Below are 20,270 nucleotides of genomic sequence, written 5' to 3'. Positions count from 1 at the left end.
AAATAATAATAAAATTTATTTATTCCAGTTAAATGACAGGTATATATCGTTATATAATTTCAAAGACGTGACAGTTAACAAAGCAATTCAAATAATATTAAAGATTATCTACAAAAAAACGTTTCCATCATTAACTTGTTGCTTAAGTAATAACTAAACGATACAAACGTAAAATCTATAAAGTCTACAATTCTATAGCTATCTATGTAATTATTAACTCGACAGACTAGATTTAAATGAAAAACAATTAAATAATAAACACAACCGAGATGAATAACATTTAGGTAACGAATAACAGACGGAACATTCAAATTACTACCGTCCCAATTCAGTCGCCAATCACTTAGACGCTGCAGAGCAATTTGAATACGAACTCGAACAATTAGTATAAACAATTTCTGTTTATTCGAATTTCAAATTGAATTGGTGAGAATATTGAAGGAATTATGTCGGTATTTTATTTTAACGTTATATAATTATAATAATTTAAAATCGTTTAATATTTATGTGTCGAGATTATTCAGTTTAACCCCTAGCTGGATTCGTTAGTTATGATAACGTAGGTAGTTTGAGTCGGGGTCAAACATAACCCTACAGGCGTTGTAACGGAGCATATAAAAATCATCAATGTGCTTTTAATAATTCTGTTTATTTGTTATTAAATAAATTATTATCTACCCAGTTTTTAGTTTTATCTTCTATCTATTTTTTTTTTATAATTATTCAAACAGTGTACACATCAAGAGCCCTTATGTATTAAAAAAAGTAAAGATAACATACAAAATTTTATTTACATCGCTTTCTTATATAAACTTAATAACAAAAACCCGAACTTCTTTTGAGATCAAAAAAAGCGTGTTCTTTCATATTTTCCTTCGAAGTTTGAACTCGAGAAGTCATCTTTGGCTGTCTCGAGTTCCTCTGCATCGGAACAGATTAATTCTTCCGCTCCGTGAGGGTCATTGACTTCTACGTTCTTACAGGCAAGTATTGTGGAGTCGTGGATAGATTCTAGATCCGATTCATCTATTTCATCTTCTAGTAATATTATAATATGGTTATCGTTCAAAAAAACGACCAAAACTTGCTTCATTTATTGATAAAACAATACAGTACTCTATCATTCCCGGAGTCGGGGTTCGTTTTTGAATCCACGTGTATACATACCTCCGCTTCTAGGCATGTTAGAGCAACCGTCATCCGTCATTCACCCCACGACGTAGTGAGATTCTTCAAGCGCCGAGGATTACAGGGCCTTAGATCTCAAAGTTATCAGGCAAAATAGTTTCGTTGGGGTCATTTTTGACTCCTGACTAAAGCTAAGGGTTAAAATCAAAATTTTAAATGACTTAATACAATCTTTGCTTTATAATTTATGCTCACCATTTACATATTATATGAACTAATAATATAGAAAACTATATAACCTTTATTAAAAACGTTTAAAACATACATTTTATTTTATCAATATATTGTACACAGGAAAAAATAAATCCACATGTAAAAACTATTTAAATTAACTTTACACGAAAAATGATTTAACATCATACATTTTTATGAACTGTGGATGCAAGAAATGCCTCTGTGATATTAAAATACGCTCGTCACATGTGTGAAAATACGTCAAATGAAACCCAAGCGATCGTTTTAACACGTTTCACTTTATTTTTTATTTAAAGTCATAGCAATAAACGAGAATGGTTTTAAAATTCATTGAACGTGATGTAAAACCGCTAGAGTGAAGTAAAAAAATGATAATGTTATGGAACTGATGATATTCCACGGAGGTAAAGTATCTTTATGAACTTCGATGTATGCAAAAGGCGTTCGTCGTCGACGTATGCTTGTATACTTATGGAAAATTTTCTTTCTCTAAAATTGATTAAATATTCAGTAAAATTTCCAAAAGTACTGTATTAAACTGTGAAAAAAGAAGGAGAATAATTGGTAAAATTAGAAAAAAAATCCGCTATGCTTCACCAAACTGCCGGAAATAACAATATCTCAGAATTTCTTGAGAATCTTACAAGTAATTCATCGAGGTCATATATTGTCGATTAGCGACTTTAGAAACCTGAAGCCGCTAATAGTTTAAACCATTCACTCACTAGATTCGGTCATCACATTTATCCCTTTTCTATAACACAATTATAGGTTAATTACAAGGGTAAGCCATTTATTTCTGACCCTTTAACCGAATCACTAACAGTTAATCAAGCATCAACAAGCAATTACAAGTTGCTGAAGTGAAATCGAAATTTCTCTCAAGTAAACAACGTGTTTGTATTGTTAATTAAGATTAGATCATATTTTCTTAGTTAAGAGTCAATATTTCAAATTATTAATTGGAATTACTCAAAATTCAGTTATTGGGTCAAAGTCGAGATAGACGCTTCTCCTTAGTAGACTTCTATATAAATAAAAACTTACCAAAGACTGTGTCAAATTGAATTCTTTTTTAGCGTTCGTTTTTGTCAAGACAAGATTTGTATTTAAAAAAATAAATAATAAATCGATAAAATTACGAGAAAAAAACATAGGGCGGAACGACGTTTGACGGGTCTTGCTAACCCTGTTAATATACTAGCTGTGCCCGCAACTTCGTCCGCGTGGAATAGTGACTTTGGACAGCATTTTTTTGAATATATCTTTTGGGTCATTTTGGACATCAGAATCCAACACGACTGACGCTAACTTATAAAACATTCACATAAATCTTACACATTTCCATACAAATTTTGATCCTCTATTCCCTTATGTAATTTTACACCCATGAGGGTAAAACTTTTACAAACTTTGGATGTCATATTTATTTATATCGAATCAACAGCCTAAAAAATAGGCCTAAATATGTTCATCACCAACTTTCAACCTCTTGCACTCCTTTTTCGCAGAAAAAATGGCCTATGTCCTTTCACAGACTCTAGACTATCCATGTACAGAATTTCATTTACGTCGGTTCAGTAGTTTTGGCGTGAAAGCGCGACAAACAGACAGACAGAATTACTTTCAAATTTATAATATTAGTACGGATTACGTTTAAAAAACAAATTTAATACTTTTCTTAATAGACATAAACTATTATCAACTAACAAAAAAAAAATATGAATCAATGTTTAGTGAATTTAACATCAAGCGTACACCAAAACTTATTGAGACATCTCACAAAATTGTAATTGAAACAATACTATAAGTTCAGTCAACACTGAAACCGAAACGTATCCCTATAAAAAAGGCCAACATAGCCTCGTCACAGGCCTAATCTCAACTCGAAAGCCGTAAATACCGCGGCACGTCGACAATGCTTATCTTAGCTAAATTACTGCGTTCAACCGCCGTCTAACAGGTTAAACGGTTGTTTTATTAATGCCCGCAAAGTATACTTACGCGCCGTGAATACTGATACGAACGTCACAGATTAATGTCGTGAGAGCGTTCTTTTTAAAGGATTTTGTTTAAGAAATACGAACGTTGGTACTATTTATTGGTGGGATTGTCTTTTCTAAAGATGTACATTTGTGACCAAAAGAATTGGGGTCTTATAGATATATACATAAGTGCTAAAACATTGTATTGGTGCTGATGCAAACACACAAAATTATCGAATGGTATTTTTGTAAGAGTATCAAAAGAATCACATCAGATCACATACAAATAGACTTAAAAAATAAGCTATATATAAATTAATTTGAAACTTAATTTTTTACATGAGGTTTTATTATTAATTAGTCGATCCACGCAGCGCTTAACTTATACGGTCTCCTTGTTTTGTAGGGTCTAATTTAACTGACAATTATGTGAACTGGCCGGGTATTATAAGAAATGAGGTTATTTCTCATTTGATTTACAAAAAAAGGTTTACCTTGTATTAGAGAATTTTTTTATCGTTTTTGAACTTAACCCAATATTATCGTAAATACATATCTAATAAGCAAAATGACAAAGCTTTTACTTATTTGACAATCTATAGACCAGTTTTAAATTTCTAAAATCTTTGAATTCGAATAGAAACACAAAAACACAACACAATTTCAGAAAGAAACACATTTTTTGTCATAAACTTCATACGAATTGTGCTACAAATCTGTTGAGGGTAAGCTTAATTGAGAAAAAGCACAATTCATTATTGAGATTGGCTTTTAGTGCTCTTGAGTATCAGGATTTCAGCCTGATGATAGTACTATTATCAATAAATAATAAAAATATTCACATTCTGTACATACCAGGATAAGGTTCTTGACAACAGGGGTAGTATCTTTCATGTCTTTCAGCGGGAACTCCCAGGATGTCCCACTCCACTGAGGGGTAGTACTCCCGAAGGTCGATTCCTACATCCACCATGTTGCCTTTCTTTTGATTTATGTGCTTCAAATCAATCTAGAATAAGAATTACAATATAAAACTTGTCTGTCGAGTACTACTCACAGCTAAAATACAATGAAATATTATTATTAAAATGATTGCAGTAAATATTAAAGTCATCATAAGAAATAATTATTTATGAACTTTTGATTATGATTTAATGAAAATTAAAGTAAGAAATGTATTAAGTTATAATTCTTTATACTGTGATAGCCGGTAAACAGCGCGTATTGTCCAAATAGCTACAAGTATGAACAAACCCTTACTTGCATTCTTAATTTTTTCAATTGCTTAACAACCTCATGTCAATATCACACTTAAAGGAACAGGATTATAAATAATTTGAAAAGATATATTTGTCAAGATAATTTTTAACTTACCTGGTCACCATCGTAACTCCAAGAGCCAAACTTCAAAAAACACGTTTGCTGATCGAAGGGGAAGTATCGAACATCAATCTCACAGGAGGACTTAAAGATAGCTGGTGGCGTCCAGAGAACCTTGCCCGTGTAGTGTAGAACAGCCTTCGTCATCGTCGTCACTACATACTCGCCGTCAGCGCTAGTAAATAATATTGTAATTAGAACAGTTATAATAGCTTTGATGAATTTTCTGACGTAGACTCACTTTTTGAAGTAAAACTTCTTAACACACGCTTGACTTGGGAACTAAGCTAGTGAATGCGTGACAAAAGCTTCACGAAAAGTGTGGTCGGGCGAGGCGAATGGAGCAAGGGAGAGAGATGCGAGCACACTTTTTTTCTCTCATTCTCTCATAGCCAGTTACGTTTCGTATATCTAAGAAACAGTGAAGGCCTATTGCTAAAGAAGTTTTACTTCAGTCGTGTGGTCTAAAGCAAGCTCGTTTTTTAAAAGAAATATGAATCACACATGTATTGTAGCTATAAAAAGGGCAATCAAAAAGCATATGTTACTTGAATCATATGTACACCAATTTTGTCATTATTATCTCACAACATTGTTTATTTAACACTATTACAATATTTTCATATGTACTTATATAATGAACAGTTATATGTGTATAAAACCCCAGAAATTTGCCAAATTGTAATGAAAGTTTGAAACAATTTGCACTCAGTCTAGAAGAGCACTAAATTTGTATTTTTTTGAACGAATAAATAAAGATAAAAACTATAGTGCAATTTTGTATATTTTTCTGTTGAGAGGGAGTGCTGCTTCTTATAAATGACATTGGTTTGGGTGAAATACATGACACATTTATAACGCGATACGGTTTGGTTAAAGTATAGGCTAAAATGTTGTTGAGATTGAAGAAACCCGAATCCGCTTTCCGGTTTATCTTCTGAACGCACATAAGGTACGGCTACGTACGTAGACAGGTTACGTCGCTTAAGCATCTAATGCTCCCATCCATCGTCTAAATCCGGCCATTTGAAAATTCGCATGCTAAGATTATCTATTCCATAATATATCTCAAGATTGCCTACCATACGTAACAGTTACTTTATAGACGTCAAGTGGCAAGTCATACGTGAATGGGCGGACATGCGCTACGTATAGTTCGAGGCGTTCATAATGATATTATGCGATACAGTGCACTTAGCTGTCTATATTCCATACAATAATTTAGTACAATTGCTATATAAAGTACAATTTAAACAATATTGTGTTTGTTACTTTAAAATTATACTTATTTATCATTCAACATCGTTGTATGCTTGTATTTTTTCTGACTAAAAATTATTTTGTTTGTATATTTTGGTAAATAATTATCTATATTTATAAAAATTTCGTGTCACGATTTACGTTAGCGATAAACTTCGAAACTACTGAACCAATTTTTATAAAATTTTGTAAGCATTTGTAATTTGTCCAACTTGGGAGTTTTTGGGGAGGAGATAGGGTAGTTTTTTTCTCAATTGGACTCGGTAGGTGGCACTGCTATCGGTATGTAAGCAATCAAATTTGGTAGCTGTTTTCTGGGCAGGACAACGTTTGCCGGGTCCGCTAGTAAATGTATAAATATCGAAAATATATGCATATTTATGACATAGGCAACAACAAACTAAGTTCATTGTTACTAAATTGTTACTTGTTCACATTACTACTTTTAGTTGAATTTATATAATAAAATGTTATTTTTTGTCTGACTAATTCATCATCTTTGAGCCGACCATTAATGACGTTTGATCCAGAAAAGGGATGAAATACGGGGCAAAAGTTTATATCGGAGTTCTCCCATGCTTAAAGTTAGACTAACAAAACCAATAAATAGTAGTTTCAGTCACCCTTAGGAGGGTAAAAGGAGAAATTAAAATTATCAGAAAAAAAGCTGTAATCATTTTAATTTAGTAAATATGAGAGCGTTGCTTAATAAGAAAGAATAATATTTAAAAAATTAAGACCACTTCAGATATATAATTATGTTATATATTCTATATTTCTACACGTAAAGTTAAAAGCAAGAGTTTTTCCTTAAATAATTATGAATTTAATTCATTTAAGTCCGAAATAATTTTCAGCTAATACAATAAACATAATACAGTCAGAAGTAAAACTTCTTTAGCAAACTAATTTTTAAGTCTTGTTTATATTTATAGAAATCTAAAGCTTTAGATTAACGTTCCAGCGCCAAACTTTGTAGTTTCTATAGTGCACGCTAGGTAGCTCTACTCGTACCTACCAAAAATAAAATTAACTGTCGTTCGACAAAAATGTTGCATTTTCATCAAAACGTTACATGTTTCATTCGTAAAATTAATTTTAATCTTAATAATAATTAATTATAATTTTACCCTTAATTAATTAATTAATTATAAGTTTCACTTCAAAAACCTTAAGAAACTCACGATAGTGAAAAAGAAACTAAAGATAGTAAAAAAGAAATCACGTCTCAAGCTTAAGCGATTTTCAGACCATGACTCCTTTCAATTAGACCGCATCTAAAGTCGCCGCCGTAGCGTAAGATTGGTCGCACGTGCGTCGCTCTCTCAATCTAGCCCATGATTAATAGGTCGCCTTTCTGTTTTGACACAACATGATGTATCATTCGCCAACGCTTTCTTGTCGATATTTACTATCAATTAACTTTAAGCGTTACAATTTCTGACGGTTTTTCCCACGCGCTGTCGTGGTTTGTTTACCTAGCTGTTGACTTAACATTGGAACTGGACTTCGTATACAAAGAGGGATGGTTTATTTACATGTTCGTCTCACTATTTGCAAATTGTTTACTAATCATTTGTATTTTGAACTTGCATTCAGCCTGTAACATCCCAATGTGGGGCATATGCCTCTTTCTCCTACATGGAGGATAAGTATTGGAGCTTAATCTATCACGCTGCTCCATTGCAGATTAGCGGGTATATTTCCTACTATGAGTATCGATCGCTATCAGGTATTTATGTTAACAACCGGGTCCGACAGCTTATCGTGTTCTCCGAGACACGGTGGAGAGAGCACAAGCAGACACATCCAAACCGGAAATGAATATTTGTACAATTACAAATATCTATCCCGAGCGCTAATCAATCCCGCAAACCGTTGGTGTTTTAGGCGACTACTTGTACCAATACACCAAAGCGGTTATATTTTAACTATATATTGTATAAGGGTTTTTATGCAGTTTGTTTGTATTTTTAATATCGTTTGAAATAATAATGTGTATACATAGAGATTTTTTTTGAATCATCATCTTTAAAAAAAAATGCGATTGAATAAAAACACTTTTGTATGTGTTTTGATTTGGCCGATGACATATATAACTTATACATAAAGTTTTCGCGATTTTATAGGTTATTATTGTATTTATAAATCGAATATAACAAGTAAAAATAAAGCATCTATTTCTAACATACATTTTATATAGTGTTTTGACCATAACACCTAAAATACATATAAATATTTCTTTTTTAAATAGATTTATGTAAATATATACCCTCAGTATTTTGCAACAGTTAAGTGCTTGTTTGTTTTACGTGTATCAGCTTATTCAACTTCGTTTGCCTAACATTGATTTATGCGAATATTATTTTAAAAAAGGTTACCTTAAAATTAAAAAAAGAAAGATATAATTATATGTTAAAATATTTGTTAGGTGCTACTTTTTTAACTTTATTAAAAATAACTAACAATAAATAGAGAAATAATAGATATCATCAACAATTGAAGTTCTAGAAAAAGAAACGAAATCAAATATCGTCGAATTACACTGCATACCTGAGTATAAAAATTTAAAATTGATTAAAACAGTAAAAAGGTAAGTAATGTAATAAAAATAACATTTGAAAAAGGAGGTATTAGTAAATATAGGCATGTAGCTAAAATAAATAAATAATAATATATAAGCGAAACAGTATTAGTAAAATTATCAACATCTATTTTGAGAAATCAACTTTTTGCAGCTGTTATAAATTTCAATAAATCCAATTCTAAAGAAAAAATTAACACATCACATTTAGGAAAATCAGGAGAGTAACTACCAGTGTATATCTCTGAAAACCTTACTTAACAACATTTATATCCAGAAAAGAGCAACCAGAATCGATTCTAATTCGATTGGAATTTTTAAAAACTGTAAATAAAAATTAACTAGCCGACTGTCTACTATTTTAGTTTTTATTTTTAACTTCTAGTTAAAGTCTAAAGTCTAATGAGTCACTTTTATACACATAGATGCTCCATCATATCGCAATTTGGGTATGTTGCGTATCTTAATTTGGATGTTATCATAACGAATTTAATTACAAAATTGAACAGTGGTATTGTTGAAGCGGTAGCAGCATTCATGAGTCTCGGTAGCTAATTGAAGATATTGTGATTAAAAGGCCGTCTAAGGTGTTTGTTTAGCCGTCTAAGATCAGATTTAACTTTATTACCTGGGCTGGGATTTGTTACACCCGAATAAAGCTGATGTTCTGCAGAATTAAAGGCATCATCGGGGCTGTAAACAAAGTAGCACCTTATTTGGAAATAGACACCCAGCCACAAGTCTATTATAATGACATTCGAGATAGATATCATGAAACACAACCAAAAGTTACAATTTAAGCGACGACAAACATCTAACAGTACAAATAAATACGTCCAATATGTCCCAACAAATGTGTCTTACTATAAATTTTAATATTTTTTAATATACACATCTAAAACGATTGAGGGTTTGCTGTCAGTCAGTTCCTTTATTTTACTTTAGTTAAAATAGATTTTAACTTCATAAGGTTTTAATATTATAATGTTAGCCAATTATTTATTATCAATGTATTTTATGATATTGTTAAAGAAATATTAACCAGATAATAGTGTAATGCATATTCTCTTACTGCAGTGGAGAAGCGTGGTGATTTAGCTTCGAATAATTCTCTTTAACAAGTGCCTGCCTTAGCTCAGTGTATACGGCCATTACTGTATTTTATATTATAATAGTAGTGACATAATGTTTGCCTCTTACTGATTAAAATGCAAAGCTGAAAAGATCCGCAAATCAAATTATGAACCGGAATATAAAATTACGTAATTAAAAATCATATGAAATATATTCTACGTTTCCTTTAACATTTAAAATGTTTTTTTTTACTTGGTATATAGAATCATAACATAAACGCTTCATATTCAGCTGCCTCCAGTAGCCCTAGAGCACTATATTAGGAGTTCGAAAACACACGCTTATATATAAACAAAAACGCTTAGACATTTGTCATAATAATATGAAGAAATATAGAACCCGCGATCGTTGCCAGTTGCTGACAACGTGTCGAAATATTTTCAAAACATTATTAAGTTATTAAATCTTCTTTTAAAATATAAATTGGCTGATAAGACACAAAAATAACCCAAACTAACATATTTACCATCTATTGACGTAGTTGGCCCACTGAACAAACAGCCAGCGTTTTTACAACCCGCCTCGTAAACAATTCGACTCGATAGTCGCTTCCGACTGTACGTATGAGTCTAGCAATTGGCGCATAACAGCCCATCCCGACGAACTTAGTTGGCGAACATTCATTAGGACATTACCTAGCACCAAATTGCATTGTACCGTCTAACTTGTTTCGAGCTGTTATAATTAGAAACATGAACATCGAGGTTTGCATTAAAGTTGACGTAACGACAAACTGGCATTGCAACTCATAACGTGATTTTCTTTATATACATATGTAAAAGATATTAATTGTATTACGTGACGAAATATTTTTTTTTAATTATTTTTATTAAATATACCGAAATAATTATATATAATTAATTTATAATTATTTCGGTATATTTAATAAAAATATGATATTATATACATTTATTCCAAAACTATCTGTAAATATTAAGTTCTTAAGTTTTGAAATGTAAAATGTATGTGTATAATGTTTAATAAACTATTTTTCTTAAAAAAAATAATTTATAATTTATATAGTTAGTTTATATATAATTATTTCGGTATATATTTAAAATTTTGTATCCAGTAATTTGAAACTGGAAATAGGTTTTAAATGTCAATGTCACAAACAACAATTTACACAGACCAGAAAAAAATCGCATTATTAGACAATATTTCAAAAATCAAATATGTAAAGATTCAGATAATACTGACTAGCCCATTGGCGCAGTTTGTAGTGACCCTGCTTTCTGCTCCGAGGGTTGTGGGTTCGATTCCCACCCCGAGTCTGGATGTAATATAAACATTTATTTATATATTTATATATGTATTATTTATAAGTATGTTTATCGAAAAAAGTAGCTATATAGCAGTGGGCTGTTACCTATAACATAAGCATTAAGTTGCTATCTTTAGGAACAGACGACCGTGTGTGTATTGTGTAGATATTTATTTATTATAATAGAAATGTATGTAATGTCTTAAATATTGTTTTAAACTGATTACAAATATTAAGAAAATGTCATTTTTATGAAAATATATTTAAAAAAAAACAACACCGAGTCAAAAAGGGTTTCTAACCTCCATTCACTTAGAAACCTAGAAGCAACGCCTTGAGATCATAAATATAGTAAAACGCTAAAGGCTTTTTGTATCCACTTACTTGTTATACAGAACGATATCCGGAAGCCAAATGTGCTCCGAGGGAACATAAAGTTCCTTCACACCGCCGTATTCCAAAGGGTCCCATTTAAATTTGTGGTCCTCCCATTCCTGTAATGTTTCTACCATTATTAAGGAGCCTTTCAGTATAATAAATAAAGGCGGGAGAAAATTACACTAGCATTAGGTACACTAGATTTTTCCACTTATAATCAGTTGCCTATTGATGACCTAACGATGTCATATTGAACATTTTAATGTGTTTTATTTGACAAGTAAGTGATGCCTTCGACATCGTCTGCATTGCTTATTTATGTGTATACCAAACGACTTCGTAACGACATCGCTACAACTGTTTATTGAATAAAAATAAATCATTTCTAGAAGGTGTATCGAGATCAAAACCCACGCTAAATTTAAATTTGAGCCTTCGCAGTCATAAGCGTAATATTCTTAATGATAAATTACTTTGGAAAAGTAATTTGTTAAATAATGTGTTAATATATCAAGTTTTCTGAAACGTTCAGGTAATAAAAAAATGCGAAGGACTTACATGTTCAAGCCACACGTTCGTTGTCAAAATTTGATCTTTCAGGTTCTGAAACCAAGAAAAACTTTTTTATTTACAAATTTCATACCTTCTGCTCTAAAAATAAATAGTTTCAAGTAAACGTTTCATTTTTGCACTTGTTTCGTGTATTACAGACTTGCAGTTGGTTAGTTTTTATTCCTCGGTATAACTCAATCGATCGACTGGATTTGGGGATCTGCCAAGAAATTCTATAGCAACATCAAAATGAATGTATCAGAAGTGGCGCAACGGAAGCAAAAAGTAAAAAAGTAAAGTTTTACTAAAAATGTATTCCTTGACATGTCTCAGATATGTTGTTTTGGTTATCTATACTCGATTGATAAACTCCTACATAGTATTATACAATATTATGACCATTTTTACTTACTATATGTAATGTTCATAATATTATTTATATTAAGCTGACATTAGTGCTGTTTAAGGCATTATTATCGTAGACAAACTTAAGCGCTTAAGTAATATTTGTAATAAAACATCATGACCCTTGGTTGACAAAGTTACATACGCAAAAACGGAAAATTCCAAATCCGAATTTGACTACACCATCAACAAATTTAAGTTTTTCGTGTATTTTGTTCCATATTTGTAAAGAAAAGGAAAGACTTAGTTTGTGCAATAACAACGAGCCTAGGGATTTGAAGCGTCCATCTCATTCCAATTACGTACCCTTTGGAACTTAAGTCAGGAACTGGCTTAGATGAAGAATCTTTTTATTACATTTTAATTATGTAACATTCTGCAACATGAATATACATCGGAATTTTTGGAATAAGCACGCTTGTTTCTTTTCTTTTCCGTGCTATATGACTCTGGGCAAGAACAAAAGTATAATTGTATAATTGTTGGTATGTATGTTTAATTTTCTTAAGAAATATAGTAATTTCTTATATAACCGTACATTTAATTTCTTTAGTAGTAAATTTAAGCTACGCAAAGACTGATAGTTTCACTAGCCTTCTCATAATTAATATGTAGTATTAAATACTCTTCTTAACAAGTCAAGTTAATTAAGTGGTTAGAATGACGTCACCACTTAAACAAAACTTACAAATATGTAAGGAATAATGAAAGATCCTTATGTATTTATAAATGTTAAAACTTTGATAAAATATTAAAATATTATATTATAAGTAAAATATGAGGCCTATTTAATATGTATGACATAAAGTTAGCTAGTGAAAGTATATAGTAAATATTTTGTATTCCACTTTGTGCCTCCCTTTGTGTCCATAGTTAACATTCTCAGGGTAACCTAACAGTTAAGAAGTTACGTGCGGAATCCACACCTCTACTAAGTTATAATGTAATTTAAATGTTAATACAGGGACCCTTTTATATTATTTTCTAGGATCTGAATACGTACATAAAGTATTTAGACAGTCAAATAGTTGTAGTAACGCTCCTGTGTGTGAACAAATTATTATACATATAGTTAAAAAAACTCAGTTGAAATATGTTTCCTATTCATGAAAATATAATAATATATACAATATAATAAACAAATATATATTAAATATAATAAACTAAGCAGATAAATTATTTACAAATCATGTCCATGTGAAATGGTGTTTAGAATTCTAGCAACATATCCCCGTTAAATTAGAATTTCAATAAACTGACAGAAAAATATCCAACCCTCTTGTCACCGTAGAGACAATGTTAATTTAACATTTGTGCATGAGGTTATGAGTTTAATTATTAATAATGATTAATTATGTTCCTACAACCGAACATCAATTCAATCGAATCATCTATTTTGTACAAAACCCACAAACCTCATTACTCCATTATAATAATGTATCGATTGCACGCCTCTACTCTCACTAAATGAAAAATACGGGAAGCGCTTATTCTTAAACTTCTTTATTTTTATAACAATGAAATAATACGCTATAAATACACACTTTTATGCAGAATACACATCAAACTAAAAATCATTTGAAGTTAGTTTATTAAATATTTTTGTAGTAAAAATAATCGAATAAAAATATTATGTTGGACGTCACCGTTTTGGATGTACTGATGATAGTAAAATAATACAAGAACAACTTGACGAAATAAGCTGTTTTTTTTCAAGACTAATAATTTAGAAGCTTGATGCATAGGAAGGCTGAAAAAATCTTAAATTTTTTACAGTAAATATTTTAGCGTTTCTATCATAATAATATATAATCAGAGCCATCTATGATTATCTGCAAGAACTAAAACAACGAATCGAATTTATTATCGTTGTATGGTCGATTATTAGTTCCTAAACAAGTTATTAAGGGGAATTGCGTGGAGTCGTGCAGTTATGGATTTTCCAAATATTTTTGATTATAGCTATAAACGACTTACGACATTAATCGCTTGTAATTTACTTCAAAATTGTATTTAGTAAGGAAAATCAGAGAGATAAATAGATTATTGAGGCGATAAATAAGCTTTTATGTTACATCCGCAAAAGCTGGTCCATCGCTTGATTCAACTTAAAGCGTTAGTTTTAAGAGACTGCCAGCATTCACAGAGACTGGATTCACTCAGATTTTTCACAAAATATGTGACAATAGTATTTTTTTTATGTCACTAGGTCGGCAAACAAGCGTACGGCTCACCTGATGGTAAGCGGTTACCGTAGCTTATAGACACCTGCAACACTAGAAGCATCGCAAGCGCGTTGCCGACCCAATCCCCAATCCCCCCAGGAGCTCTGGCCACCTTACTCACCAACAGGAACACAATACTGCTTGAAAACAGTATTATTTTGCTGTGATCTTCTGTAAGGTCGAGGTACTACCCCAGTTGGGCTGCTCCATATTTTGAGCAGGAAATTCCTGTTGTGCCCTACCTCAGTTTTAGTTTCAGTATTTGAATAGTGGTATGATATATTGTAAAAATTCTTGTGATAAACTTACCGCAATGCGATTCTAATTAAAAAAGCGTGCCACAAACTTGTTGTATCGCGAAGCACGCTAGCTTAGTCTAAGTATATGTTATTTCTAGTTGTTGATGCAAAACCAAATAAAGTCGAGAGAACTAGACAGAGCTCAACATATCTGGAAGAACGCCCACAAACAATAACATTTTAGATTGCCTGTTTTGTGTTGTGTATTTGTTGAGATTCAGTTCGATAGCTGTTAGCGGCGTTGAAGCAAAACAATTTGCAGTCTTTTGTGTAGAAATTGTTACGGTATATAGAAACATGATGAAATGCAGGTCTGTTAAATATTATTTTTTCTACATATGTATTTACTTTCAAGGTTTGATGATATTGTTGTAGAAAAATGTGTGCCTGAAGTGGAAATAGGCAATATTTATGCCTTATTAAAGTATAATTTAGACGCCGCGTTGGCGCAACGGTTACAGCCATGGATTGTACCTGTTGCGCTGGCGGTTGCGGGTTCGATCCCCACACATGACAAACATTTGTATTGGCCATACAGGTGTTTGCCGTGGTCTGGGTGTTTGTGCAGTCCTTGTGGGTCTCCCCACCGTACCGCGGAGAACACGTTAAGCCGTCGGGTCCCGGTTGTTATCATGTACACTTGATAGCGATCTGTTATCATTGGAAAAATTAAAATCTTTTTAAAAAAGAATTTATTTATTAACACTAATTAATTTACAATATAATTAATGTAGGACAACTTAGACGTGAGAAATTCGGCAAGTGTTAATGGTTCCGCGATCAGATCCGAACTGAGCTTGAACTTTACTATGGGATAAATCTATGGAGTTAAAGGTGCTGATGAAGCACTTACTCGTTATTAATCCCTACAGTACAGGGATGTAACAGCCCCCCCGATAAGAGGAAACTTACATTTTTAATGCTAAGTTTCAGGCAATTATCCTGAGTCTTGGAACTGGTATTTCCTCTGTTTCCTGACTAGGACCGATTGTTGTATCTAGATTTGTAATATCTTTTGATTTAAAGTTAAAACAATTGCCAAATTTCTGGTAAATTTTAAAACATATAAAAATTAAAATTAAAACAATTATACAGTATGTAAGTATAGGATAATGTGAATCGTATTTGACAAGTGGATTAGGCTCATTTAATATTTTATCGATATCTGTCATAAATTGCTCATTTGCGACATTTGTAAGTTTTTCCAAATTTGCCTCAATTAATTTTATTGGTTTCAATTTTGGTTCTTGAGATTTAAATTTCATTTCATCACAGCAAGGGTCATTAATTAAGTTAAAATCTGACGTTACAGGTTTTACAGTTATACTAAAGTTATTTCTAGTTGAAAATTCTTTATTTCTGCAGAAGGCTTTACAGCTTGGCGGTAAATTCAATATGCCAGTACCTATTAATTTAAAATCTGATATTTGCCCTTGACATTCAACAGTGAGTTTAATAGGATCGGTCTCAACAAATATCCATCTATTACCAGTTAGTTCTTGCCAGATATCGATTTTTCCATGAATTATTTTAGTTTTACACTGCTGAGGTAATTTATCTAACATATTACATAAAATTTCTGTTTCACAAGTAGGGATATTTTGAACTGAATACGCATTCAATTTGTTACAGATATGAATATCATTAATAATATTAACACAATCTCTTAAATCATTAAGATATATATATGTTGTCTTATCTCTACTTATAGCTATGTAATTACAATTTGGAATCACCATCGCATAGGAATAAGGATGGTTTTTGTCATGTGGAATCGGTACAGGTATAGTTTTATACAAACTGTATTCTATTCTAGTAACTAATGGTATCTTAATTACAAACACAATTTCCTTATTTACGTAGTAGCATGACAGCTGCGCTAAGTTAATTAAAGAATGTATACTATTTAGACTTAAACTTAAAGGTAATTCTAAATTATTATCTAAATTTTTAACATTATGAGATAATTCTTCGTAGAGTTGTGTTGGTGTAATAACAGATGGGTGAATCGAGTGGCTTTTAGTAAACATAATAGAGTCGATGACATTCTCGATTCTAAATGATAGAGTAAATAAACTAGAAGATAACTCATTATAAATTTCGTTCATCTTCGATTCTACATATAGTATTGATGTTGTATTGGATAGGTCGTTAACACCAATATTTAAGGATTCAATAGCGCTATTCAAACGGGCTTCATTGATTTTAATAGCTTTTAAGGTTTCGTTATGATTATTTATGGCTGCATTTGTCATCAGAATTTTATCCTTAACAAGAGAAGCAAGTTTTTTATTATTATCATCTAAAGTTTGAATGGCATTATTGTATCTGATTGCGTCATTCTCATCCATTGTTCCTATTATCTGTTTAAATGCGGACCCAATACCAGCAAACCACGCAGATCTTTTATCTTTATCCGAAATCAAATGTGATATAGCACTATAATCTCTTAGAATACTGTCAAGACGCGGCACCAAGGGTAACAAATAATTATGACATTTAGAATTATTGTTATATCCACTCTGTTGACAGAAGAATCTAGCGGTTCCTAAGATGGTTCTTATATTATCGATGTGAGGTTTTATGTAACTAATGTCAATGGGAATTAATACATGAAGGTAATCATCCGTGATTTTAATAGAACCCGCTGAGTCGAAATAGATTCCGGGACTTTCGTTTATCTGTTCTATAATATTTGATGCGACAACGAAGTTAATCACCGTGGTAATTCTGGAATGTGATAGAATCTAGATTTATTATCTATATTACGTCTAAATAACTATATCTACGCTTAAGTAACAATTAGTTTGAAATGTATCAATATAATTCAATAAAAATAAAATGTAAAATATAAAATGTAAAATATAAAATCTTATGATAAAATATGTTTATTCGGAATTAGTTTCCGCTAGTTTGAGCTCATCGTAATGATACTTTACGTGTCGACGATTTATTAGTAACGTCAATGTGTTGTTTCCGTTTATTCGGACAACTTTAAAGGGACCTTTCCATATGGGTGATAAGGCCTTACGGAGCCGTAAATGATTTTTTACATACACCATATCGCCTATTTTATACTTAATGGGCTTAGTTCGTTTGTCATAATATGATTTGGAAATCGATTTTGATTTTAATATATTCCCTAGAGCCTTTTCTCTAGAAAGCTGTAAACGTTGTTGTAGAACACGTACATAGCTATTATATGTCGGTTCTAAGGAAGTATCGTAAATAGAGGACGGGATAAAGGGTTTATGGCCAAAAACTAATTCATATGGGGTAAAATTTGTTGTTGAGTGAACTGTAGTGTTATACGTGAGCATTGCAGTGAAAACATACCTTGGCCAATTATCTTGGTGTTCATTTATAAAGGACTTAAGATACTCCTTTAGAGTGGAGTGACTACGTTCAAGAGCACCCTGAGTTTGTGGGTGATAAGGACTGGACCAAAGTTGTTTAATTTTGAGAAAAGTGCACGTTTGTTTAAATAATTCAGCTGTGAAGTTTGTACCCTGGTCTGTTAAGATAGATTTCGGTATGCCGAATTGGCAGATGAAGTGGATAAGGCACTCGGCAGATTCCTCAGCCGTGGCGTTTGGTAAGGGATATGCAGCTGAATATTTTGTAAGGTCATCCTGTAGTGTAAGTATAAATTTATATTTAGAAGGTCCGGCCTCCGGGAGAGGGCCAACGAGATCTAGCGCGACACGTTCAAAGGGTTGTGTTGATGTACTTGTAATCTGCATAGGAGCTCGGCTAACTTTACGTAGGGCTTTATTAGTTTGGCATAATTCACATTTGCGGACATAATTTTCGACATCACTGCGCATGTTTCGCCAGTAGTATCGTTCCTGGATTCTATTTAACATTCTATTAGAACCCAGATGACCCGAGATAGGGATATCATGGTTCTCTTTTAAGATTTTATTTATCTCAGTCATCGCTGGATATATAATGGAATTTTTGTAAATGTGGATAATTATATTTGTATTATGGAATAGGTACGTAATTATGTTATATATTTTTGTAAATGTATGTACATCAAAAGGATTGCGAAAATCTGTTATACTAAATTCTGTAACGTTGTTTGCAATAAATTCGGTTTTTAGATTAATTAAGCTTTTAAAGATATCTTCATAAGTATTCTTTTCATAATGGTATACTTTAACGAATAATAAATAATAATTTGTATTGTCCTTCTGAAATGTTACAAATGAGTGTAGGGTTCTTTCTTTAGATAGAAATTCTGTGGATTCCGATAAGTTACCAATAATATCTGCAACGTAATGATTTGATTCGTCGAGGTCAATAGAAGTAGGAATGACTACATGTTTAATTTTTGTTTTTAATAGACTTTCGTTATGTTCTTCAATTTTAGTATCAAATTTTATTAATCTATTATTTAAAGTTTTCATGCATTTAGAGTATGTGTCATCGTTGCCAACGTTACTATCGACAGATGGCGGAGTAGGAATATTAAAATCCTCCGGCAGTTCTAAATCTTCAGGGAGTACAAAGTCATCTGGTAAGTCAAGGTTGTCAGGTAAATCAAGGCTGTCAGGTAAATCAATAGTTTCAGGTAAGTTTTCAAGTCTATTAGAATCAGCTGTAGGATTTTGATCATTTTGTTCTTGTACAGGGTTAACTGGATATCTCGAGAGTGCATCTGCGTTTGAATTCATTTTACCCTTTTTATATTGAATTTCATAGTCGTATTCTTCTAATTTTAGACGCCAACGTACTAACCTCGATCCGGGGTCTTTGCAGTTGAAAAGCCAATTCAGAGGCTTATGGTCTGTGATTACCGTAAACCGACGACCAAACAGATAGGGACGGAAGGTCTTTGTGCCGTAGACGATTGCTAAACATTCTTTTTCGGTAACACTGTAATTACATTCTGCCTTATTTAATGTTCGGGATGCGTAAGCGATGGGTCTATCTTTACCTATATCGCCTTGTGAGAGAACGGCTGAGATGGCATAATTAGATGCATCACAAGTTAAAAGGAACGGTTTTGTAAAATCTGGATATATAAGAATCGGAGCTGTGACTAGTTTTTCTTTGAGTTGTTCAAAAACTAATTGTTGACTATTTGTCCAATTAAAAGGAACATCTTTCTTGAGGAGATTTGTTAATGATTTAGCATATTTTGAAAACTCTGGAATAAAACGACGATAATAAGAAGCTAAGCCAAGGAAAGACTTGATATCTTTAGGACATTGCGGTACAGGGAACTGCATGACAGCTTTAATTTTATCGGGGTTAGGTTTAACTCCCTTGTCACTAATTATGTGACCTAAGTATGCGACTTCTTTGCGAAGGAACTCGCATTTATCGGGTTGTAGTTTGAGGTTAAAGTTTCTTAATCTTTCGAAAATTAGATATAGTTTCTCGATATGGGAAGACAGGTCGTGAGAGTAGACA

At 32.0% G+C, this 20,270-nt stretch overlaps 1 protein-coding gene across 1 annotated transcript in view; it reads right to left on the bottom strand.

Annotated features, from left to right (window-relative positions):
* Positions 1-20,270, bottom strand: part of LOC123658872 (acetylcholine receptor subunit alpha-like 2) — a 38,063-nt gene that overhangs the window by 3,473 nt on the left and 14,320 nt on the right. Inside the window, exons 3-6 of the mRNA XM_045594161.1 lie at positions 11,927-11,971; positions 11,375-11,484; positions 4,743-4,923; positions 4,224-4,377 (exon numbers count right to left, since the gene is read on the bottom strand). Of these exons, the coding sequence (XP_045450117.1) occupies positions 4,224-4,377; positions 4,743-4,923; positions 11,375-11,484; positions 11,927-11,971 (490 nt within the window). The remainder of the gene's footprint in view (positions 1-4,223; positions 4,378-4,742; positions 4,924-11,374; positions 11,485-11,926; positions 11,972-20,270) is intronic.

Source organism: Melitaea cinxia, chromosome 13 (assembly GCF_905220565.1).
Source record: "Melitaea cinxia chromosome 13, ilMelCinx1.1, whole genome shotgun sequence".
NCBI classification, from domain to species: domain Eukaryota; kingdom Metazoa; phylum Arthropoda; class Insecta; order Lepidoptera; family Nymphalidae; genus Melitaea; species Melitaea cinxia.
Note: the sequence above shows the minus strand (reverse complement) of the source record. Positions and strands in the feature narration are given on the sequence as shown.